Source organism: Capricornis sumatraensis, chromosome 3 (genome assembly GCF_032405125.1).
Source record: "Capricornis sumatraensis isolate serow.1 chromosome 3, serow.2, whole genome shotgun sequence".
NCBI lineage: Eukaryota > Metazoa > Chordata > Mammalia > Artiodactyla > Bovidae > Capricornis > Capricornis sumatraensis.
The window spans coordinates 106,669,695-106,689,347 of NC_091071.1; the positions used below are offsets into that span (position 1 = coordinate 106,669,695).

At 39.7% G+C, this 19,653-nt stretch overlaps 1 protein-coding gene across 1 annotated transcript in view; it reads left to right on the forward strand.

The window, feature by feature from the left end:
- Positions 1-9,399: 9,399 nt before the first annotated feature.
- Positions 9,400-19,653, forward strand: part of MAP3K19 (mitogen-activated protein kinase kinase kinase 19) — a 52,612-nt gene continuing 42,358 nt past the window's right edge. Inside the window, exons 1-3 of the mRNA XM_068968978.1 lie at positions 9,400-9,573; positions 12,816-13,004; positions 14,911-15,065. Of these exons, the coding sequence (XP_068825079.1) occupies positions 9,400-9,573; positions 12,816-13,004; positions 14,911-15,065 (518 nt within the window). The remainder of the gene's footprint in view (positions 9,574-12,815; positions 13,005-14,910; positions 15,066-19,653) is intronic.

Below are 19,653 nucleotides of genomic sequence, written 5' to 3' on the forward strand. Positions count from 1 at the left end.
GGACTGGTTGGATCTCCTTGCAGTCCAAGGGACTCTCAAGAGTCTTCTCCAACACCACAGTTCAAAAGCATCAATTCTTCAGCTCTCAGCTTTCTTCACAGTCCAACTCTCACATCCATACATGACTACTGGAAAAACCATAGCCTTGACTAAACAGACCTTTGTTGGCAAAATAATGTCTCTGCTTTTGAATATGCTATCTAGGTTGGTCATAACCTTTCTTCCAAGGAGTAAGCGTCTTTTAATTTCATGGCTGCAGTCACCATCTGCAGTGATTTTGGAGCCGAGAAAAATAGTCTGACACTGTTTCCACTGTTTCCCCGTCTATTTCCCATGAAGTGATGGGACCAGATGCCATGATCTTCATTTTCTGAATGTTGAGCTTTAAGCCAAATTTTTCACTCTCCTCTTTCATTTTCATCAAGAGGCTTTTTAGTTCCTCTTCAGTTTCTGCCATCAGGGTGGTGTCATCTGCGTATCTGAGGTTATTGATATCTCTCCCAGCAATCTTGATTCCAGCTTGTGCTTCATCCAGCCCAGTGTTTCTCATGATGTACTCTGCATATAAGTTAAATAAGCAGGGTGACAATATACAGCCTTGACATACTCCTTTTCCTATTTGAAACCAGTCTGTTGTTCCATGTCCAGTTCTAACTGTTGCTTCCTGACCTGCATATAGGTTTCTTAAGAGGCAGGTCAGGTGGTCTGGTATTCTCATCTCTTTCAGAATTTTCCACAGTTTATTGTGATCCACACAGTCAAAGGCTTTGGCATAGTCAATAAAGCAGAAATAGATGTTTTTCTGGAACTCTCTTGCTTTTTCCATGATCCAGGGGATGTTGGCAATTTGATCCTCTGAATCCTCTGCCTTTTCTGAAACCAGACTGAACATCTGGAAGTTCACAGTTCACGTACTGCTGAAGCTCAGAATGTGACTAGGTCTGGAGATAAGTCCTTTGAAGAGGTGATTATGTTAAAATGAGGTTTAAAAAGCTAGCTTAAAGCTCAGCATTCAAAAAACTAAGATCATGGCATCTGGTCCCATCACTTCATGGCAAATAAATGGGGAAACAATGGAAATAGTGACAGATTTTATTTTCTTGGGCTCCAAAATCACCGCAGATGATGACTGCGATCATGAAGTTAAAAGATGCTTGTTCTTTGAAAGAAGAGCTATGACAAATCTAGACAGCATATTAAAAAACAGAGACATCACTTTGCTGACAAAGATCTGTATAGTCAAAGCTATAGCTTTCCCAGTAGTCATGTGCAGATGTGAGAGTTAGATCATAAAGAAGGCTGAGCGCTGAAGAATTGCTGCCTTTGAAATGTGGTGTTGGAGAAGACTCTTTGGGAGTCCCTTGGACTGGAAAGAGATCAAACCAGTCAATCCTAAAGGAAATCAGTCCTGAATATTCATTGGAAGGACTGATTCTGAAGTTGAAGCTCTAATACTTTGGCCATCTGATGTGATGAGCTGACTCATTGGAAAAGACCCTGATGCTGGGAAAGATTGAAGGCAGGAGGAAAGGGGGATGACAAAGGAACAGATGGTTGGATGACATCACTGACTCCATGGACATGAGTTTGAACAAGCTCCGGGAGATAGTGAAGGACAGGGGTGCCTGGTATGCTGCAGCTCATGGGGTTGCAAAGAGTTGGACATGACTGAGCAACTGAACAACAACAAAAATGGGTTCTAATCCAAGCATACTTATGAAAGGAGATTAAGTAAGACACATGGAGAGACACCAGGGAGAAAAGGCCACGTGAGGACACAATGAGAATGATCCATCTGCTAACCAAGGAGAGAGGCCTCAGGAGATAAAAAACCCACTGACACTTTGATCTTGAACTTCCAGCCTCCAAAATTGTGACAAATTAAATTACTGTTGTTTAAGACACCCAGACTGTGGCATTTTGTTATGGACGCCTTAGCAAACTAACATATCCCCCCAAATTAGACATTCCTCTCTCAAGTTTCCTTAGAGCCTTTTACACAGCTCCATGCTGGCCTTATCACCTAATATGGTCCTGGTTTTGCATGCTCATCCCATTACTGTTTCTGAAAAACTGAGTTTCTATTAAACAAAACAAAACATGATCTGAATGACTATTTCTGAAAATGAGATTGAAGAAGAGGATTACTCTTTGGAGAATCAAGTGAAAGGTTCATGGATTGCAGACCAGTTTGAACCCAAGGGTAACCTACAGAAATGCTAAACATCAGAAACTACAGTACTTGAAACGTACTCTTGACATAAAAGTTTAAAAGAGTAGAAACAAAGGAGGATAGAGGAAGTGAAAACAGAGTAACAACCTATGTGTACTTGGATTCATGTCAAACTGGGTCAGGCTGAACTGGGTGATGAAACAGTATGCATAAACCTAGCAGTCTCCCAGTGGTTTTTACCCTGAAGTGTGTGTGTGAGTGAGTATGTGAGTATATGAGTGAGTGTGTGTATGTGTGTGTGTATTGCATGTTAGCTTAGTAAAAGTGGTGAATTTTTCAACTCTGTAGTCAGGCTATTCAGATTTAATCCCCAGCTCTACCTTTTATTAGCTTAAAATGTCTTAGCCTCAATGTCCTCATCTGTAACATGGGAATGATGGTGATTATACTATCTATTACATAGAGTTGTTGTGAAGGTTAAATGACATCTTTAATGTAAAGGACAGGGACTTCGCTGGTCGTCCAGTAGTTAAGATTCTGTGCTTCCACTCTAGGTGTATGGTTTCGATCCCTGGTTTGGGGAAATTCCACATGTCATGCAGTGCAGCAAAAGAAAGGGCTGCATCTCATGTGAAGGATGAAACTAGTAAGCATTTAATAAATGTTAGCTGTTGCTATGATAAAATATCTGAACTCTATTCAGTTGAGTATATATAGTGTGAAGTACACGGTTAGAAGAGAAACCCTTGCATGCTACAGGAAGTGGTAGAAAGAATGTGGCAGCACACAGATGTCAGATGACCTTATGTTTTGGACTGACCTGAGTCTACTTCCTCATGAGTATGCTTTGGTAGACCATAATTTTAAAGTCTTTTTCACCTGGGTTTATTACCACTAATGACTCAGACAAAAATGCAGTCTATTTATTGAAATTTTTGCTTGATAATAGCACAAGTCCAGTGTTCTTGCCTGTAGAATCCCAGGGACGGGGGAGCCTGGTGGGCTGCCGTCCATGGAGTCACACAGAGTCGGACACGACTGAAGTGACTTAGCAGCAGCAGCAGCAGCAGCACAAGTCCAGACAAGAAATATGATCTCATATAAGAATTTCCATTTACTAGTGTTTTCTCGAGCATGATTCTAAGGATACAACCAGTTTGGGGATAATCTATGGGATCCTCCCCGTAACCTATATTCAGATTTGGAAAGGGACCTATTTGGCACATTACAGTGATTATAAAGGTACAGCTTTCCTGGAAAAACCCTCACTAGGTAAGGTAACAACATTTGTGCCAAACATGCAAATGCATAGGAGTCTAACTCTTTCAAGCATTTAAACAGCAACTCTGAAGAATGTGCAAGACTTATTTCCCTTCTTGAATAAGACTGTCCCAGTTTCAAGTCTCCGAGCTAAATGCACAGTGGATGGTTGCCCAGGTGACAGTCCGTAAACTAAGCAGTCTCTGCAGCTAACTGAAGAGTTTGTACACACAGAACCAGTTGTAATTATCTTTTTATTTTACAAGTACTTGGAGCTGTGAAACATTGGAAAATAATCAAAGAAAAAAATCTGTATCTATGCTGCTTCTAAATGGATCCCTTGCTGAAGTGTGGGTTGACAGCTGTTTTTAGAAATCAGTGCCTTGATGAATTACGATGATGTTGACTGCTGTTTGTCTTGGTGTCTCAACTGTGTACCAACTTCCTCAGCAAAACATAGAACAGGTAAGCCGAATCTCCACTTTTCACCACATTTTATGTTGCGACTTTTTTTTCTCCCCAGGGATGTCCCAGTGGAGGAACACTAGGTAAACTGATAGAGGAAACTATATCCTAATCTCAAATAATTATATCCTCAGAGTTCTTGGAATAAGCTGTTTTTGGCTTTTCAAGTATTGAGATAATCCCTTCTAATACTTTATAAAAATGACTCTAGACCATAGGCTAACTGCATAAGGATAAAAAAGTATCCAAAAATACTTGTGTTCATTGAATTATACCCAGGAACAACCTTTTATTTTAGTTTAATCACCTGTATATCTGTTAGTTTTATTTGGTATAAACCTTGAACTACTCGGTATTACATGTATCCTCAGTCATATTTTCTCAACATGAAAGGGGATTCTCATTATTTTAAGTCTTAATTACATAAGACTCCAAATCAAATGTATATTATAATAAAAGATTTTGTTTTACAGGTAGGTTAACCATGCATATAATTAAACATAAAAAATGAAAAACTGGGCTTCAACAGATGCTATGCCAGAAATCCCTGTGGAATGAAATGTTATTTCTTAAAAATATCATCAGTCCTAACAATCCTAAAAGAAAAATTCAGAAAAGCTTCTTTATAAAAAAATTTGAGCTGTGAATGTACAGAGTGAAGATCAGAAGAGGAAATGGAACTCACTAATAAAAAGCAAAGTGGGTCTATCCATGATAATTGAAAGAGCACTGCTATATGTTGATTCAATCATCCTCTTCCTTCAGTCAGAACTGAGAGTGCAATGGTAGATGATGAAATTAAGACCACACTGCCCAGTATTATAGTGATTTGATTTTATCTTAATTTTATTTTTTATTTATGAGATAGATACTACTTTTGAAATACTCTCACTTAAAGAGCTTAACTACAATCCCATAACATATATTGTCATTTCATTGCTAGATGCGATAACCTGGGGAAAAAATACCTTTGAGGTTTTATTTCCACTTTATGAGTTAGCTGGTGATATAAATATGTATTTCTTATCTAGTTGTTATTTGAATATCTAATTTTCAGCTTTATTGAAGGACAGATTTTAATTAACTTTTGTTTCTGAACGCATTTCTTTTAACTGAAATGATACTGCAAATATTGTTTCAGTAATAAGTATATAAGTGCAACTTGCAAAGCAGTTTGCTGGAACAGACATATATATGGGTTTCGAATTTTTCTGTGGCCTGATTTTGAGGGTATCATTTGCTCATCAGCTTTTTTTTAAAATTCCAAGTACCCTGCTTATTTAATGTTAATGATTAGGATAATGATGCTTAAGTGACAGCAATCAACCAAATGCCTGCTTTATTTAGAAGAACTGAAAGGAAACTGCTGGTGGAAGTGGAAATTGGTATAGCCACTGTGGAGAATAATCCAGTAGTATTAGTGAAATTAAATATACTCAAACCATTCACCTCAGAGGAACACAGGCGCAGTGCATAATAAGGCCTAAACAGGGCTACTTATCACAGTGTTGCTTGTGGGGTGGGAAGTTGGAGGCCACTTAGATGTCCATTACCAAGGGAAGAGACACTGAATATAATCCTTACTATTCAGCTGTTAGAAACAAACAACCAGAGGTACACATAAGTGTAAGGCTAAAGCTTAAGAAAAACACGTCAAGTTAAAAAATAAGTAACAAGATCTTTAGTACATTATGGTTTGTGAAATTTAAAATATGCCCACACACATAACAGCACCATTCGCCTTGCAAAGATACATACATATCTGAGGATACTGCTTGGGCACGTTAGACTGGGCTCCTGTGAGGCAGAGAGGAGAGGCAGAACAGAGCAGAGATGAAGGTGGAAAAACATGAAACGAGAAAAGTCAGACATGGCCCAATACTGCTAATTAGGAATATGATTAACCCACATCCCTTTAAGGTCCAACAAGGAAATGAAAATAGGCCTATTCTACAAATGTTCCTGTATATGCTAGTTGCGTTAAATGTTTTGGGCCCTCCTGCTCTCATCTCTCCAGCATGAGATCCCGTTTTATTTAAGCCTATGTCTAGTTTTCCTCATCTGTAAAATACGGGTAACAGTGCTACTGTTCTGATGGTGGTGTTTGAAATGTAAAAGTAAAATATATGCAAAGCATTTAGAAGAGAATATGGCATGTGGATCTTCCCTGTAGCTCATATGGTAAAGAACCTGCCTGCAATGCATGAGACCCAAGTTCGATCCCTGGGTTGGTAAGATCCTTTGGAGAAGGGAATGGCAATCCACTCCAGTATTTTTGCCTGGATAATCCCATGGACAGTGGAGCCTGGTGGGCTAAAGTTCGTGGGGTCGCAAAGAGTCGGACACAATTGAGCGACTAACACTACTACTACTATAGCATGTGGTAAGCATTCAATAAATGTTGGAGATTATTGCTGATATTATATTATCCTTAGTATGTAACATCACTTTGAGAAAAAGTAGAAGAAAACTTGAGAAACTGCTTCTCTATTTCCATTTATTATTTATTAGAAACTTGGAGGAAAAGCTAGTATTTATCCTAAGAAATTTAAATCAAAAGGAATAAGTGGTAATGATAAATGTCAACTAGAAAATGAAGTGAATTGCAAAGAAAATTGTGGGTTGTATTCAAATTACTAGGTCAGTGTTTCCAAATTTGTCTAATATTAGGAATCACCTGAAAGCTTGAGCAAAAAAGGTATGTACTAGAGACAGTAAAAAGATAGATGGTTGCCAGGGATTAGGAAGGAGGGTAGCTTGAATAGGTGCGATAAAAAATAGTGAAACTACTGTATACTATAATGGTAGATACATGTCATTGTATATTTGTCCAAACTCCTAGAATGTACCACACGAAGACTGAACCCTAATGTAAATTCTGGACTCTAGATAATAATGATACATCAATGTAGGTTCATCAACTATAACAAAGGTGCTACTCTGGTGCTGAATGTTCGTGGTAGGGTGTGTGTGTGTGTGTGTGTGTGTGTGTGTGTGTGTGTGTGTGGTGAGTGGTTGGAGGGTCAAGAAGACATATGGGAAACTCACTGTGGTTTCCACTTAATTTTGTTGTGAGGTTGAACTACTCTAAAATATAAAGTCTATTTTAAAATAAACTATTAAATTTTTTTAATTAAAAAAATGAAGAGTCCCCCGCTTCATTCCAGACCTACCCAGTCAAAAGGAACCTAGGAACCTATTTATAAACCAGTGGACAGTATAATTCTTATATTTAAGCTAGTTTAGGAAACTGCACTAAGCTAAGGGCACATTTTTTTTTTAAATCGAAGGAGACAAGACACTCTTCTTATGTGCTGTGCTGTCTCTGTTGCTGGCCTTATCTCTTACCATTCTGTAAAAGCAAATGCCTGCCTCTCCCAACATCAAGTCTTCCCTGATTGCCCAATAATATCCTCTTGGACTCATGTTTCATTTTCTATGGCCAATAAGTCACATTCCTGTTAAGTTTTACTTTCAAAATTTTGTTTCTTCCTTTCCGTTCTTTGTCACAGGAATCTTACTAAAGTTACTATGTTCCTACACTGTGTGTAAAATAGCTAGGTAACAGGAAGTTGTTTGGGTAGCGCGGTGGTAAAGAATCTGCTTGCTAATGCAGGAGATGAAGAGACCTGGGTATGATCCCTGGGTCCTGAAGATCCCCAGAAGGAGGAAATGGCAACCCACTCCACTATTCTTGCCTGGAAAATTCCATGCACAGAGGAGCCTGACGGGTTATAGTACATAGGGTGGCAAAGAGTCAGACATGATTGAGCACAGCAGCAGCAGTAGGATGCTGCTCACAGGGAGCTCAGCTTAGTGCTTTGTAATGACCTAGAGGGTGGGATAGGGGCTGGGAGGGAGGCTTAAGAGGGAAAGGATATACATGTGTATATATATATATATATTTAGCTGATTCACTTTGTTGTATAGCAGAGACAAACACAACATTGTAAAGCAATTATACTCCTTTTTTTTTTTTTTTAAGAACCATGTTCCTAAAAAGCACTACCCAAAATATTCCATGGGCTTCCCAACCTGTTGAGAAGTAAAAGAGTAAATTCCCACTGGACTACTTTCTCCTCATTGTTTCTAGGTACAGACTTTTGGTCATACTCTTTTCCTGGTCAAAACTACTCTTTCTCCTTTATTCTGATTTTCCAGTTATTATTAATGCCTTTCTTTCCACATCATATTCCAGTCCACATGGCCATTCCATTTCTCCATTATTTGTTGTTTGACACTTTAAAAATTTTTATCTTAACGATTTTATGCTATGTTCTATTGTGCAGGTCAGTAAAAGTTCTTGAAGGATGTATGCTGCTGCTAAGTATCCCTTTTAAACGAATGGATAAATTTCTCAAATTGAATTATTTTGGGGGTGAAGTACACGAACTCTTTGAGAAAGAAAGAAGACTTAAGTAGTCTGGCCCATGAATGCTGAAGGCAGTTAAATATTTAGGACATTGAAGACCAATTCTAGACATTTCCTTATTTATTTTTCTTAGCTTTTCACTATAAAGTTGTGCTATGAAATGCCTTTTGTTCTTTTTCTTTGTACCAGATATCAGTGCATTGTAAGTAAATTGCCCACTCAATGAAATAGCCTGTGCTTACAGACAATGACAATGGTGTCAGAATTTGAAGCTGGAAAATAGAATCTGAAAAAAAGATTTTGTGCTATTTCCAATAGTAAGAGGCTCCACCGGGAGGTCATTAGTGACTTCAGAAATTGCAATTTAAGAGATATTTCAATGATTTGGAAATCTGAGATGGGATATTTAAAATTAGGGCTTTCCTGGAAAATCTAGATTGGTATTAACCATGTTTTTTTATGACTCACACTGTGCTAGAATTATGGAGGACACACAAACCTACATGTAATTTCCCTGCTATTGAAGAGTTGACAGTATTATTGGGAAGACAGGGGCTCTAACAAAGAAAGTAATTACAGGAATTTTAATAAACAACACTAAAGAAAATAAAATTCTACAATAATTTTCACCAATAGAATGTGCCAATGCTTTGTATATAGCATTTCAGATCCTCACCAACCATTTGAAGGGGAATTATCATTTCCATATTGGAAGATGAGAAAAGAAAGTTCAGAAAAGTTGAGTGACATGCCCAAAGTCACAATGTGGAGGTGGGATTTGAGCCCAGGTTCTCTCAGACTCCAAAACCTGTACTCTTTCCATTCTGGTGTTGACCCATCCTTTCTTCTTCTGTACCACAGCAGATCTGCAAAGTGACAGTGAAATTATTATTGTTCCTAAATTAAAATATGTATGCAAAATTTTTTTTAAATGTATGCAAAGAACCAAGACTGACAGTTTTCCTCTTTTTCAAAATTGTCTTTAAATCTGTTATAATATTTCACACATAAAAAAAAGAACCGGTGACATTAAAGATAGAATATGTTACATTTAAACCACCCACTACTTCGTTGGGTCTCATTTAATTAGTTTCTTTCCTCTTGCAGGCAATTACATGGAACTAGCAAGATGAATAAAAATAAACTGATTCATGAATTTCTGGAAGTAGTTTCAAGAGGTGATGTGGAACTCATCTGTGACCATATTGCTAAAGTCCATTCCATCCTTGGAAACCTTGACTTTCAGCATCCAAAGACTGGGAATACACCTCTTATTACTGCAGCAGAAGAAAATCTAACAGAGGTAATAAGTGGTGTGCAGGGGCCCTTGGATGGTCTCCTAAGCGAAGGATTCCAAGAATGAAATGGTTAGGAATAGCATAGTCACCTACCTCCAAAAAGGAATATTTGAGAGCACAAAGCAGGGGTGGGGTAGCAGCTGGAGAGAATACTGAGAGACCCTAAATAATCCAGACAGCACCATCTTTATTCATTTCTTCACTCAGTCAACAGATACTCCCAAAATACCCAAGGCAATATACCAGACTTCAAGATTCATACCATGGTGGGTGAATCAAATACAGACATCACCCTTGAAGAGCAGCTTATGGTCTAGTGGGACCACATAATGGAGTCTGAATTTTTCCCCTCTTCCCCACAACCCACACCCAGCCCCATCAGTACTTGGAAATTTATCCCCTGGTCCAACAGGTGCACAAAATCCTGAAAGTAGGGGAAGAGGAGTAAATAAATAATGAGACTTAAAGGGGCAGGAAATCGTCCTCTTTGTTGTTATATATCCAGCTTAGCGGGCCTGACACATCTAAGTAACAGATAAATTAATGAATAAATAATCCATTTGTGTCTTATTGATCATTTACAAAATTGTGTATGGGAACTTAAAAGATTCTTTTAAAGAATGCAAGGACTTCCCTGGCAGTCTAGTGGTTTAGACCTCTGCACTCCGAATACGAGTGGCGTAGATTCAATCCCTGGTTGGGGAACTAAGATCCTGCATGCCGTACAGTGAGGCCTGGAAAAAAAAAAAAAAGAATGCAGGTAAAAGTGTGATATGGGCACTTGGAATTGGGGAGGGGCAGCAAGGAGGAGGCTTCAAGGGGAAGAGAAGAAATGAGTGAAAATTCAAGACAAATTTCACCCAACTGCATACCTCAGTGCCTCTACAAGTTCTTGGGGGGCTAAATGCAAGTGGACTGTTAACTCTGCTTGGCCATCTTTGCTTCCTCAATTACCCTCTTTCTTGACTTTATTCTTAGCCCTGTTTCTATGTTGACTCCTTTCTATTAACACTTTTAAAACAAGTTATAAAATATAACATATATGCTTTTTAAAAAATAATAATATTTATTTATTTGTTTTTGGCTGTGCTGGGTCTTTGTTGCTGGCTTTTCTCTAGTTGCAGTGCAGGGGTTTCTCACTACAGTGGCTTTTCTTGTTCTGGAGCATGGACTCTAGGGTGTGCAGGCTTCAGTAGTTGGAATATGAGGACTCAGCATACATGCTTTTTTTAAAAAAAGGAAAACCATGACAGTAGCACCATTGTATCTACCATCCAAAACAAAAAACTAAATCATTGCAGTGCCTCAGAAGCCCTCTAAATGCTCATCATGAATTGTGCCCCCACACTTCATAATCTTGAATTTTGGGTATACATAGATATTACACTAATTCCTGCTATATGAGGGTGCTTCCCAGGTGGCACTAGTGGTAAAGAACCCATCTGCCAATGCAGGAGACAAAAGTGACAAGAGTTCCATCCCTGGGTAGGGAAGATCTCCTGGAGGAGGGCATCACAACCCACTGTAGTATTCTTGGCTAAAGAATCCCCATGGACAGAGGAGCCTGGTGGGCTACAGTCCACAGGGTCACAAAGAGTCAGACACGACTGAAGCGACTTAGCAGGCACACATGCATACATCTAGAGATAGAAGCCTTAAAAATCACTGTACGTTTAACGGCTCAAAGGGCCAATCATATTATATTTCCCTCTTCATTTTGAATCTTGCCCAAACCTCATTAGCTGAATTCGGATGACTCAGTTCCGCCAAGGGACTGGGCAGGATGCTGACTTGGGAATCTGAATCCAGGTGAGCCATGAAAGTTTGAATCTCTCACCTCCCCAAAGTTCACCAACATTTTCATGTGGGTGGCTGCAAACTTCAATCCCCTTGAGATAGGGCAACTGAGGATGATTCGGAAGGAACTGAGGAAGGATTCGGAACATGGTAAGAGAGAGTGGCTCTAGGCCAATAAAAAAGATGCATATACTTTGAGTGTCCAGAAACATGCTGCTCAGCCAAATGAACTCCCAGTGTTTTTGGTTCATACAAAGCCTTAGATCAGGTGGCAAGGTCATTATTATTGACATCATCTATTTCCCCTTCAGAGATTCCTTGTCTTCAAGGCCACAGTCATATTGCTTTCTGACTGGATCTGGGGTTTGTAGCCTTTGGCTGACTCAGGCTTAACTTTCACAGCAGGACCTTTTTTAAAAAAAAAGGATTCTACCTTGATCTGAATAATTTGCTGACCCATTGTGACAATAGCATTTTGTAAATTTTTACCCAGTTTTAACATAAAGGCCAGAGGAGTTTTCTGGGGTAGCAGGACTAATCACAAGAATTTGTCTAGATTTCTTTGTATCTGTTTCTCTTTCTTTAGTGGGTGACTATCAGCATTGTAACCCATTTCAGGCCAGGAAGAAACTGAACCAGTGTTAATTCCTCATTTGTGGTTTACCACAAACATTTGCCTGTCTCAAATACCCCCAAAAGAGCTAGAGCTCCCTTTAAGTAGCTAAAACCCACTGGAAAAAATTCTGAGACTGTTTACCTGTCTTGTTCATGGCTGAAGTCTCAGCACCAAAGTCAGGTCTTGACACACATGAGTCCCTCAATCTGTAAGTAAATTAACCCATTAACCGTGAATAAATTAACCCATTACCATTTTGAATAGAGTTTATTCTCTCCCTAAAAATACTTGTGGAAATAACTGAAACATTCAAGAATCTATAAGCCTGAATTTGGGGGTTCTATATTCTAAATTATAGATAACAGTAACAGGAAGATTTCAACATTTTATGTGGGTTTAACATAAAATATTCACAGACTTTTAGTTAAAAAAAAAATAGTATCTCCAAACTATCCATATCTTGGAGATTTTTGTCTCTTAAATTTTAAAAAAGGCAAATGGCAGTTGTATGTGCCTATAAGTCACTTCAGTCATGTCCAACTCTTTGCAGCCCTATGGGCTGAAATCTGCCAGACTCCCCTGTCCATGGGATTCTCCTGGCAAAAATACTGGAGTGGGTTGTCATGCCCTCCTCCAGGGGATCTTCCTGACCTAGGGTTGAACCTGGTGTCTCTTGTACCTCCTATACTGGCAGGCAGATTCTTTACCACTAGAGCCACCATTTTTATGCCTATCTTACTCTCATTTCTTATATCTTGAATCAGAGCTGTGTCCAACTAAATGTTTTCTACCCAACTCAGAAGACATGATTGTGAGAATGCTGTGATTTTGCAGGTTGTTGGATTTCTTCTGGAAAAGGGAGCAGATATCACCCTGTGCAATCACAGCAATCAAACCGCAGTCCATGTGGCTAATTGTGAAGTCCAAAGACGACTCTTGGCCATCAACGGAATCCAAGCTCCCCAAATGCAACTTCTGCAAAGCTCATGGCAAGGTGATCTTGAACAGCTTCAACACTTGCTGGTCAGTTAATTCAGTGTTTGCTTCTGTCTTTGGGTGAGTGGGTAAGACTTGAAAAGGGAACGGACTACATATGACTCCTTTTAAAGAAAAATAAGTTCTTTCCAAATGCAGTCCCAGAAAGTTTCAGGCAGGACATATGAGACAGAAACAGGATTAAATGGGACACTTGGGGTGGAAAACAAGATAATAAAAGAACACAGCAGCAGCCTATTTACACCTTCTTTCTAGCTGGATGGGAGAAGAAGTCATGTAGCACCCCTGAGAAATGATGTCCTCCCAAAGATGCCCCTGAGGAACCACTGTCAACTTGCTCAGAGGTGTTCCCTTGACATCACTGCCATTTGTACAATTGCTGTTTAGATCCCTTCGGACCATCTGCAGTTATTATCTTTATCCTGAAAAGGGAATCAGAGAGACTATGCTTTGCATAATATTTAGCCGGGATGAAAGTAAAGAGAATACATTTTTCAAAATGCTGTCTTTTTAGGGTATTGATCTTCTTCTTATTTAGATTTTTCTGCCCATAGAGACTCTTTTCCAAAGTAACTTGAGAAACCACATGCATAAGCAAGGACATTCATTATTGGCGAACAGGCTCTTGGCATTTACCTTCCGAGATACTGTCGGATCACATGACCTTCCATCTGAAAGAAAATCAATTGCTGCTAGGAAACAGTTTCTTCTATTGTGAAGATAATATAAGTGAAAGATATTCTGGTCACCTAGAGTTCAGGGAAATGGACAACAAAATCCAAAGGACTCTAAATTCTTCTATTGTGCTAAATGATAGTCTAAAATTGCCATACATCATAAAGTGAGGCTTAGAAATGTTTTTGGAAGACTTTGAATTTCATTTTAATGGCATTTTGACAATTGTTGTTGTAATTCAATGTCTTTTTTTCATAACCATATTTTTCACTTCTAAAGATAAGCCTCCAAGTTTTAAAAACATATACCTGTAACTGGATCCAGAGCTTAATCAACAGATGTTCAACTAATGTGCTATTGCAAAACTATTCTCAGCGCAAAGCTTTTATGTTGGTTCTAACTAATAATAAACATTGATATAAGAGGTGGTGTCTTTTCAGAGACTGAAAAAAACCCACTAACTAATTAATTCCCACAGCACCCCTCTGAGGTAATATCATTATCTCTAGTCTTTCCCTGGAGAAACTGAGGTAGATGCTGACTATATCGACATGACATAAAGTGAAATACAGATGGAAATTCGTGAGTTACTTTGACCTGTAAAATAAACAATTCAGATAATTTGGCCTTCCAGTAGCTTCTCAGCTCTGAATTTTCCAAATTAAATTTTACTGAAACAACAAATAGCATATATATATCCACCTCCATTTGACTGTATAAATCCTGTTCAATAACTTATCTTATAATTGTAAACCATTCAATCACTCCACAGATGTTTTCTGAGCATGTGTCAGACACTCTGCTCAGTGCTTTTCATTTTCTGACTCCAATCATCCAAACAATCCTGTAAGAAAGGACCTGAAGACCCTGAAGTTCAGGGAATAAGGTTGCCAGATTTTGCAAATAAAAATACAGGACACTCATTTAAAAATTTGAATTTCAAGTAAATACCAACTGTTTGGTATTTAACTAGCTGTCCCTTATTTCATCTGGGTGATTTTATCAACTTTTAACAGAATGTCCTTGATATAACCTTGTTAGGGAGGTTAAATAACCAATTTAAGGAGGTCAAATTCAAACACCAATCTGTCTGTCTCAGGTTTGTGTTCTTTCAGTTCATCAGCTCTTCTCAAGATATCGAGGAACAGTATCTTGAAATTAAAATGAGAATTTGGCCAGGCGATGAAAATGTAAAGATTAGTATTAATGGACATGCAGTAAAGACATAATAGAAATTTAAAGCTTCATGTTTTTAAAGGCATCTGAAGAGTTCCTGGATATAAATTTCCCAAACCAACATGGCCTGACCGCTCTGATGCTGGCTGTGAGAGATGTGGACCTGTTTGAAAGGCTTGATATGTTAACGCTCTATAGGCCTGCGGAGGTTCTCTCTGAGCTTCTCAGGCATCATGCGTGAGTATCATGTGGTTAGCCAGTACCCATGGAAGGGCGTCTCTGCCATTGTTACTTACAAAGTCATTTGCAAACCTAGATATATAGATTGTTTATTTGTATATGTATACTGTGGTGCTCACTCGCATCTGACTGTTTGTGACCCCATGGACTATAGCTCACAAGGTTCCTCTGTCCATGGGATTATCCAGGAAAAAATACTGGAGTGGACTGCCATTTCCTACTCCAAGGGATCTTCCTGACCCAGGGATCAAACCTGTGTCTCTTGTATGTGGATTCTTTACCACTGCGCCACCTAGGAAGCCCCATATACATATATATATATAATGTATATTATAAAATACTATATGTATACAAAGATAAATATAATGTATATACATATATATGAAATGCCCATGCATATTCATAAATGGGATTCAAAGTTGCAAAGTGACGTACAGATATTAGAGGTTGCTATCTATTATTTTTTATGATATGGGCCTTTTATTTTATTTGTTTAAATACTTCCTCTTTGGTTGTTCCTGAGACTGTCAAATAATTCTTGAGTATGTAGCTCCTTACCCCAAAAAGGTTATTAATTATTCCAGAAAGCACTGTCAATTATCAAAAATAAGTTATAGTAGTGATTTCCAGTTATCTGAAAATTACATGTTGGGAATTCCCTGGCGGGCCAGTGGTTAAAACTCCAAGCTTCCAGTGCCAGGGGCCAGGGTTCAATCCCTGGTTGGGGAACTAAGATCCGACATACCTCATCCTGTGGCCAAAAGAAATTACATGTCAACTCGCTCTTTTAGGAGGAGGGAGATAAATCATTTTTTTAATTAGAGGGCTAATAAGCAGAAAGAAACTGCACTTCTTTCATGTCGGAAATGCAGTTTCCTAATGCTGTTGTTGGGCTTCCCAAGTGGCACAGTGGTAAAGAATCTGCCTGCCGATACAGGAGATGTAAGAGACACGGGTTTGATCCCTGGGCCGGGAAGATCCCCTGGAGAAGAAATGGCAACACCCCAGTATTCTTGCCTGGGAAATCCCATGGGCCGAGGAGCCTGGCAGGTTACAGTCCATGGGGTTGCAAAGAGTCAGACAACTGAGCGACTGAGCGTGCATGCACACAATGCTGCTTGCTACCTGTTTATCTTGTCATCAGAAAAGAAGAGATGGCCAAAGCTCTTCCTCAGTATTTCATATACATTTTTGAGGGGGAATAAAAAAAGAAGGAACTTCCAAGACAAAAATATAATCAAGAACATGATCTATTTTAAAAGAATCAGTTATTGCAATAGGATGAAGATGGAAGTTAGAAGCTACCTCAGACTTCCTGTGCATGCTCAGTCACTCAGTCATGACCAAATCTTTGTGATTCCCATGGACTGTAGTCCATGGAATGTTGTCCATTTTTCAGGCAAGAGTACTGGAGCAGGTTGCCATTTCCTCCTCCAGGGCATCTTCCTGACCCAGGGGTCGAACCTGAGTCTCCCGCACTGCAGGTGGATTCTTTACTGCTGAGCCATCAGGGAAGTGACCTGAGACTTCAGTGTTAATAGCTGAGGAGATGGTGAAAAATGGAGATTACTGGACATCAACCCAGAGATGGTGTTCAATAAGCCTGAAGTGGGGGCCAGAAAGCATGAAATCAAAGAACACCACTTGGAGAAACACTAATCAAGGTAGATGAGCAAACTAGAGATATCAAGGGAACATTTCATGCAAAGATGGGCACAATGTAGGACAGAAATGGTATGGACCTAACAGAAGCAGAAGATATTAAGAAGAGGTGGCAAGAATACATGGAAGAACTATACAAAAATGATCTTCATGACCCAGATAACCATGATGGTGTGATCGCTCACCTAGAGCCAGACATCCTGAAATGTGAAGTCAAGTGGGCCTTAGGAAGCATCACTATGAACAAAGCTAGTGGAGGTGATGGAATTCCAGTTGAGCTATTTCAAATCCTGAAAGATGATGCTATGAAAGTGCTGCACTCAATATGCCAGCAAATTTGGAAAACTCAGCAGGGGCCACAGGACTGGGAAAGACCAGTTTTCATTCTAATCCCAAAGAAAGGCAATGCCAAAGAATGCTCAAACTACCGCACAATTGCACTCATCTCACACGCTAGTAAAGTAATGCTCAAAATTCTCCAAGCCAGGCTTCAACAGTACGAGAACTGTGAACTCCCAGAGTTCAAACTGGTTTTAGAAAAGGCAGAGGAACCAGAGATCAAATTGCCAACATCCGCTGGATCATCGAAAAAGCATGAGAGTTCCAGGAAAACATCTATTTCTGCTTTATTGACTATGCCAAAGCCTTTGACTGTGTGGATCACAAAACTGTGGAAAATTCTGAAAGAGATGGGAATACGAGACCACCTGACCTGCCTCTTGAGAAATCTGTATGCAGGTCAGGAAACAACAGTTAGAACTGGACGTGGAACAACAAATGGGAAAGGAGTATGTCAAGGCTGTATATTGTCACCCTGCTTATTTAACTTGTATGCAGAGTACAACATGAGAAATGCTAGGCTGGAAGAAGCACAAGCTGGAATCAGGATTGCCGGGAGAAATATCAATAACCTCAGATATGCAGATGACACCAATGACACCACCCTTATGGCAGAAAGTGAAGAGGAACTTTCATCCTCTTGACGAAAGTGAAAGAGGAGAGTGGAAAAGTTGGCTTAAAGCTCAACATTCAGAAAACTAAGATCATGGCATCTGGTCCCATCACTTCATGGGAAATAGATGGGGAAACAGTGGAAACAGTGTCAGACTTTATTTTTGGGGGCTCCAAAATCACTGCAGATGGTGACTGCAGCCATAAAATTAAAAGACGCTTACTCCTTGGAAGGAAAGTTATGACCAACCTAGACATCATATTAAAAAGCATAGACATTACTTTGCCAACAAAGTTCCGTCTGTTCAAGGCTATGGTTTTTCCAGTAGTCATGTATGGATGTGAGAGTTGGATTGTGAAGAAAGCTGAGTGCCCAAGAACTGATGCTTTTGAACTATGGTGTTGAAGAAGACTGTTGAGAGTCCCTTGGACTGCAAGGAGGTCCAATCAGTCCATCCTAAAGGAGATCAGCCCTGGGTGTTCACTGGAAAGACTGATGCTGAAGCTGAAACTCCAGTACTTTGGCCACCTCATGCAAAGAGTTGACTCATTGGAAAAGACCCTGATGCTGGGAGGGATTGGGGGTAGGAGGAGAAGGGGACAACAGAGGATGAGATGGCTGGATGAAATCACTGATTCGATGGACATGAGTTTGGGTAAACTCCGAGCGTTGGTGATGGACAGGGTGGCCTGTGTGCTGTGATTCATGGGGTCGCAAAGAGTCAGATATGACTGAGCAATTGAACTGAAACTGATCGTACATCATGCAAAATGTCAGGCTGGATGGATGAAGCACAAGCTGGAGTAAGATTTTTGGGAGAAATATCAATAACCTCAGATATGCAGATGACACTACCCTGTGGCAGAAAGCAAAGAAGAACTAAAGAGCCTCTTAATGAAAGTGAGAGAAGAGAGTGAAAAATTTGGCTTAAAACTCAACATTCAAAAAACTAAGATCATGGCATCTGGTCCCATCACTTCATGGCAAATAGATGGGGAAGCAATGGAAACAGTGACAGACTTTATTTTGGGGGGCTCCAAAATCACTGAGGATGGTGACTGCAGCTATGAAATTAAAAGAAGAAAAGTTGGAAGAAAAGTTATGACCAACTTAGACAACATATTAAAAAGCAGAGACATTACTTTGCCATCAAAGGCCCATCTAGTCAAATCTATAGTTTTTCCAGCAGTCATGTATGGATGTGAGAGCTGGACTATAAAGAAACTTGAGTGCCAAAGAATTGATGCTTTTGAACTGTGGTATTGGAGAAGACTCTTGAGAGTTCCTTGGACTGCAAGGAGATCCGACCAGTCCTTCTTAAAGGAAATCAGTCCTGAATATTCATTGGAAGGACTGATGCTGAAGCTGAAACTCCAGTACTTTCGCCACCTGATACAAAGAAATGACTCATTTGAAAAGATCCTGGGAAAGAATGAAGGCGGGAGGAAAAGGGGACCACAGAGGATGAGATGGTTGGATGGCATCACCGACTCGATGGACATGAATTTGAGTAAACTCCAGGAGTTGGTGATGGACAGGGAGGCCTGGCATGCTGCAGTCCATGGGGTTGCAAAGAGTCGAACATGACTGAGTGACTGAATTGTAGTGAACTGAGCAAACTAAGGTCCCAGAGAGCTAAGTGACTTGCCTAGGGCCATGTATTAAGGTTAGTGGCAGTCCCTTGATTCTTGGACCAATGCTAATTCTTTTGAACCATGAGCATGGAGGGAGAAAAAGCCCTAAGAATATTATTATAGATCATAAAACATCAACCTGGGACTTCTCTAGTGGCCCAGTGGTTAAGACTGTGTGCTTCCCCTGCAGGGGATGTGGTTCAAGCCCTAGTCGGGGAACAATGATCTCACATGCCACACAGCCAATAGAAACAGAATGTGACTAGTGAAGCAAGTCTGGCCATCGTTTCCCTCACCATAATCTGTAAACAGAGTTCCCATCATTTACCTTCTGGAC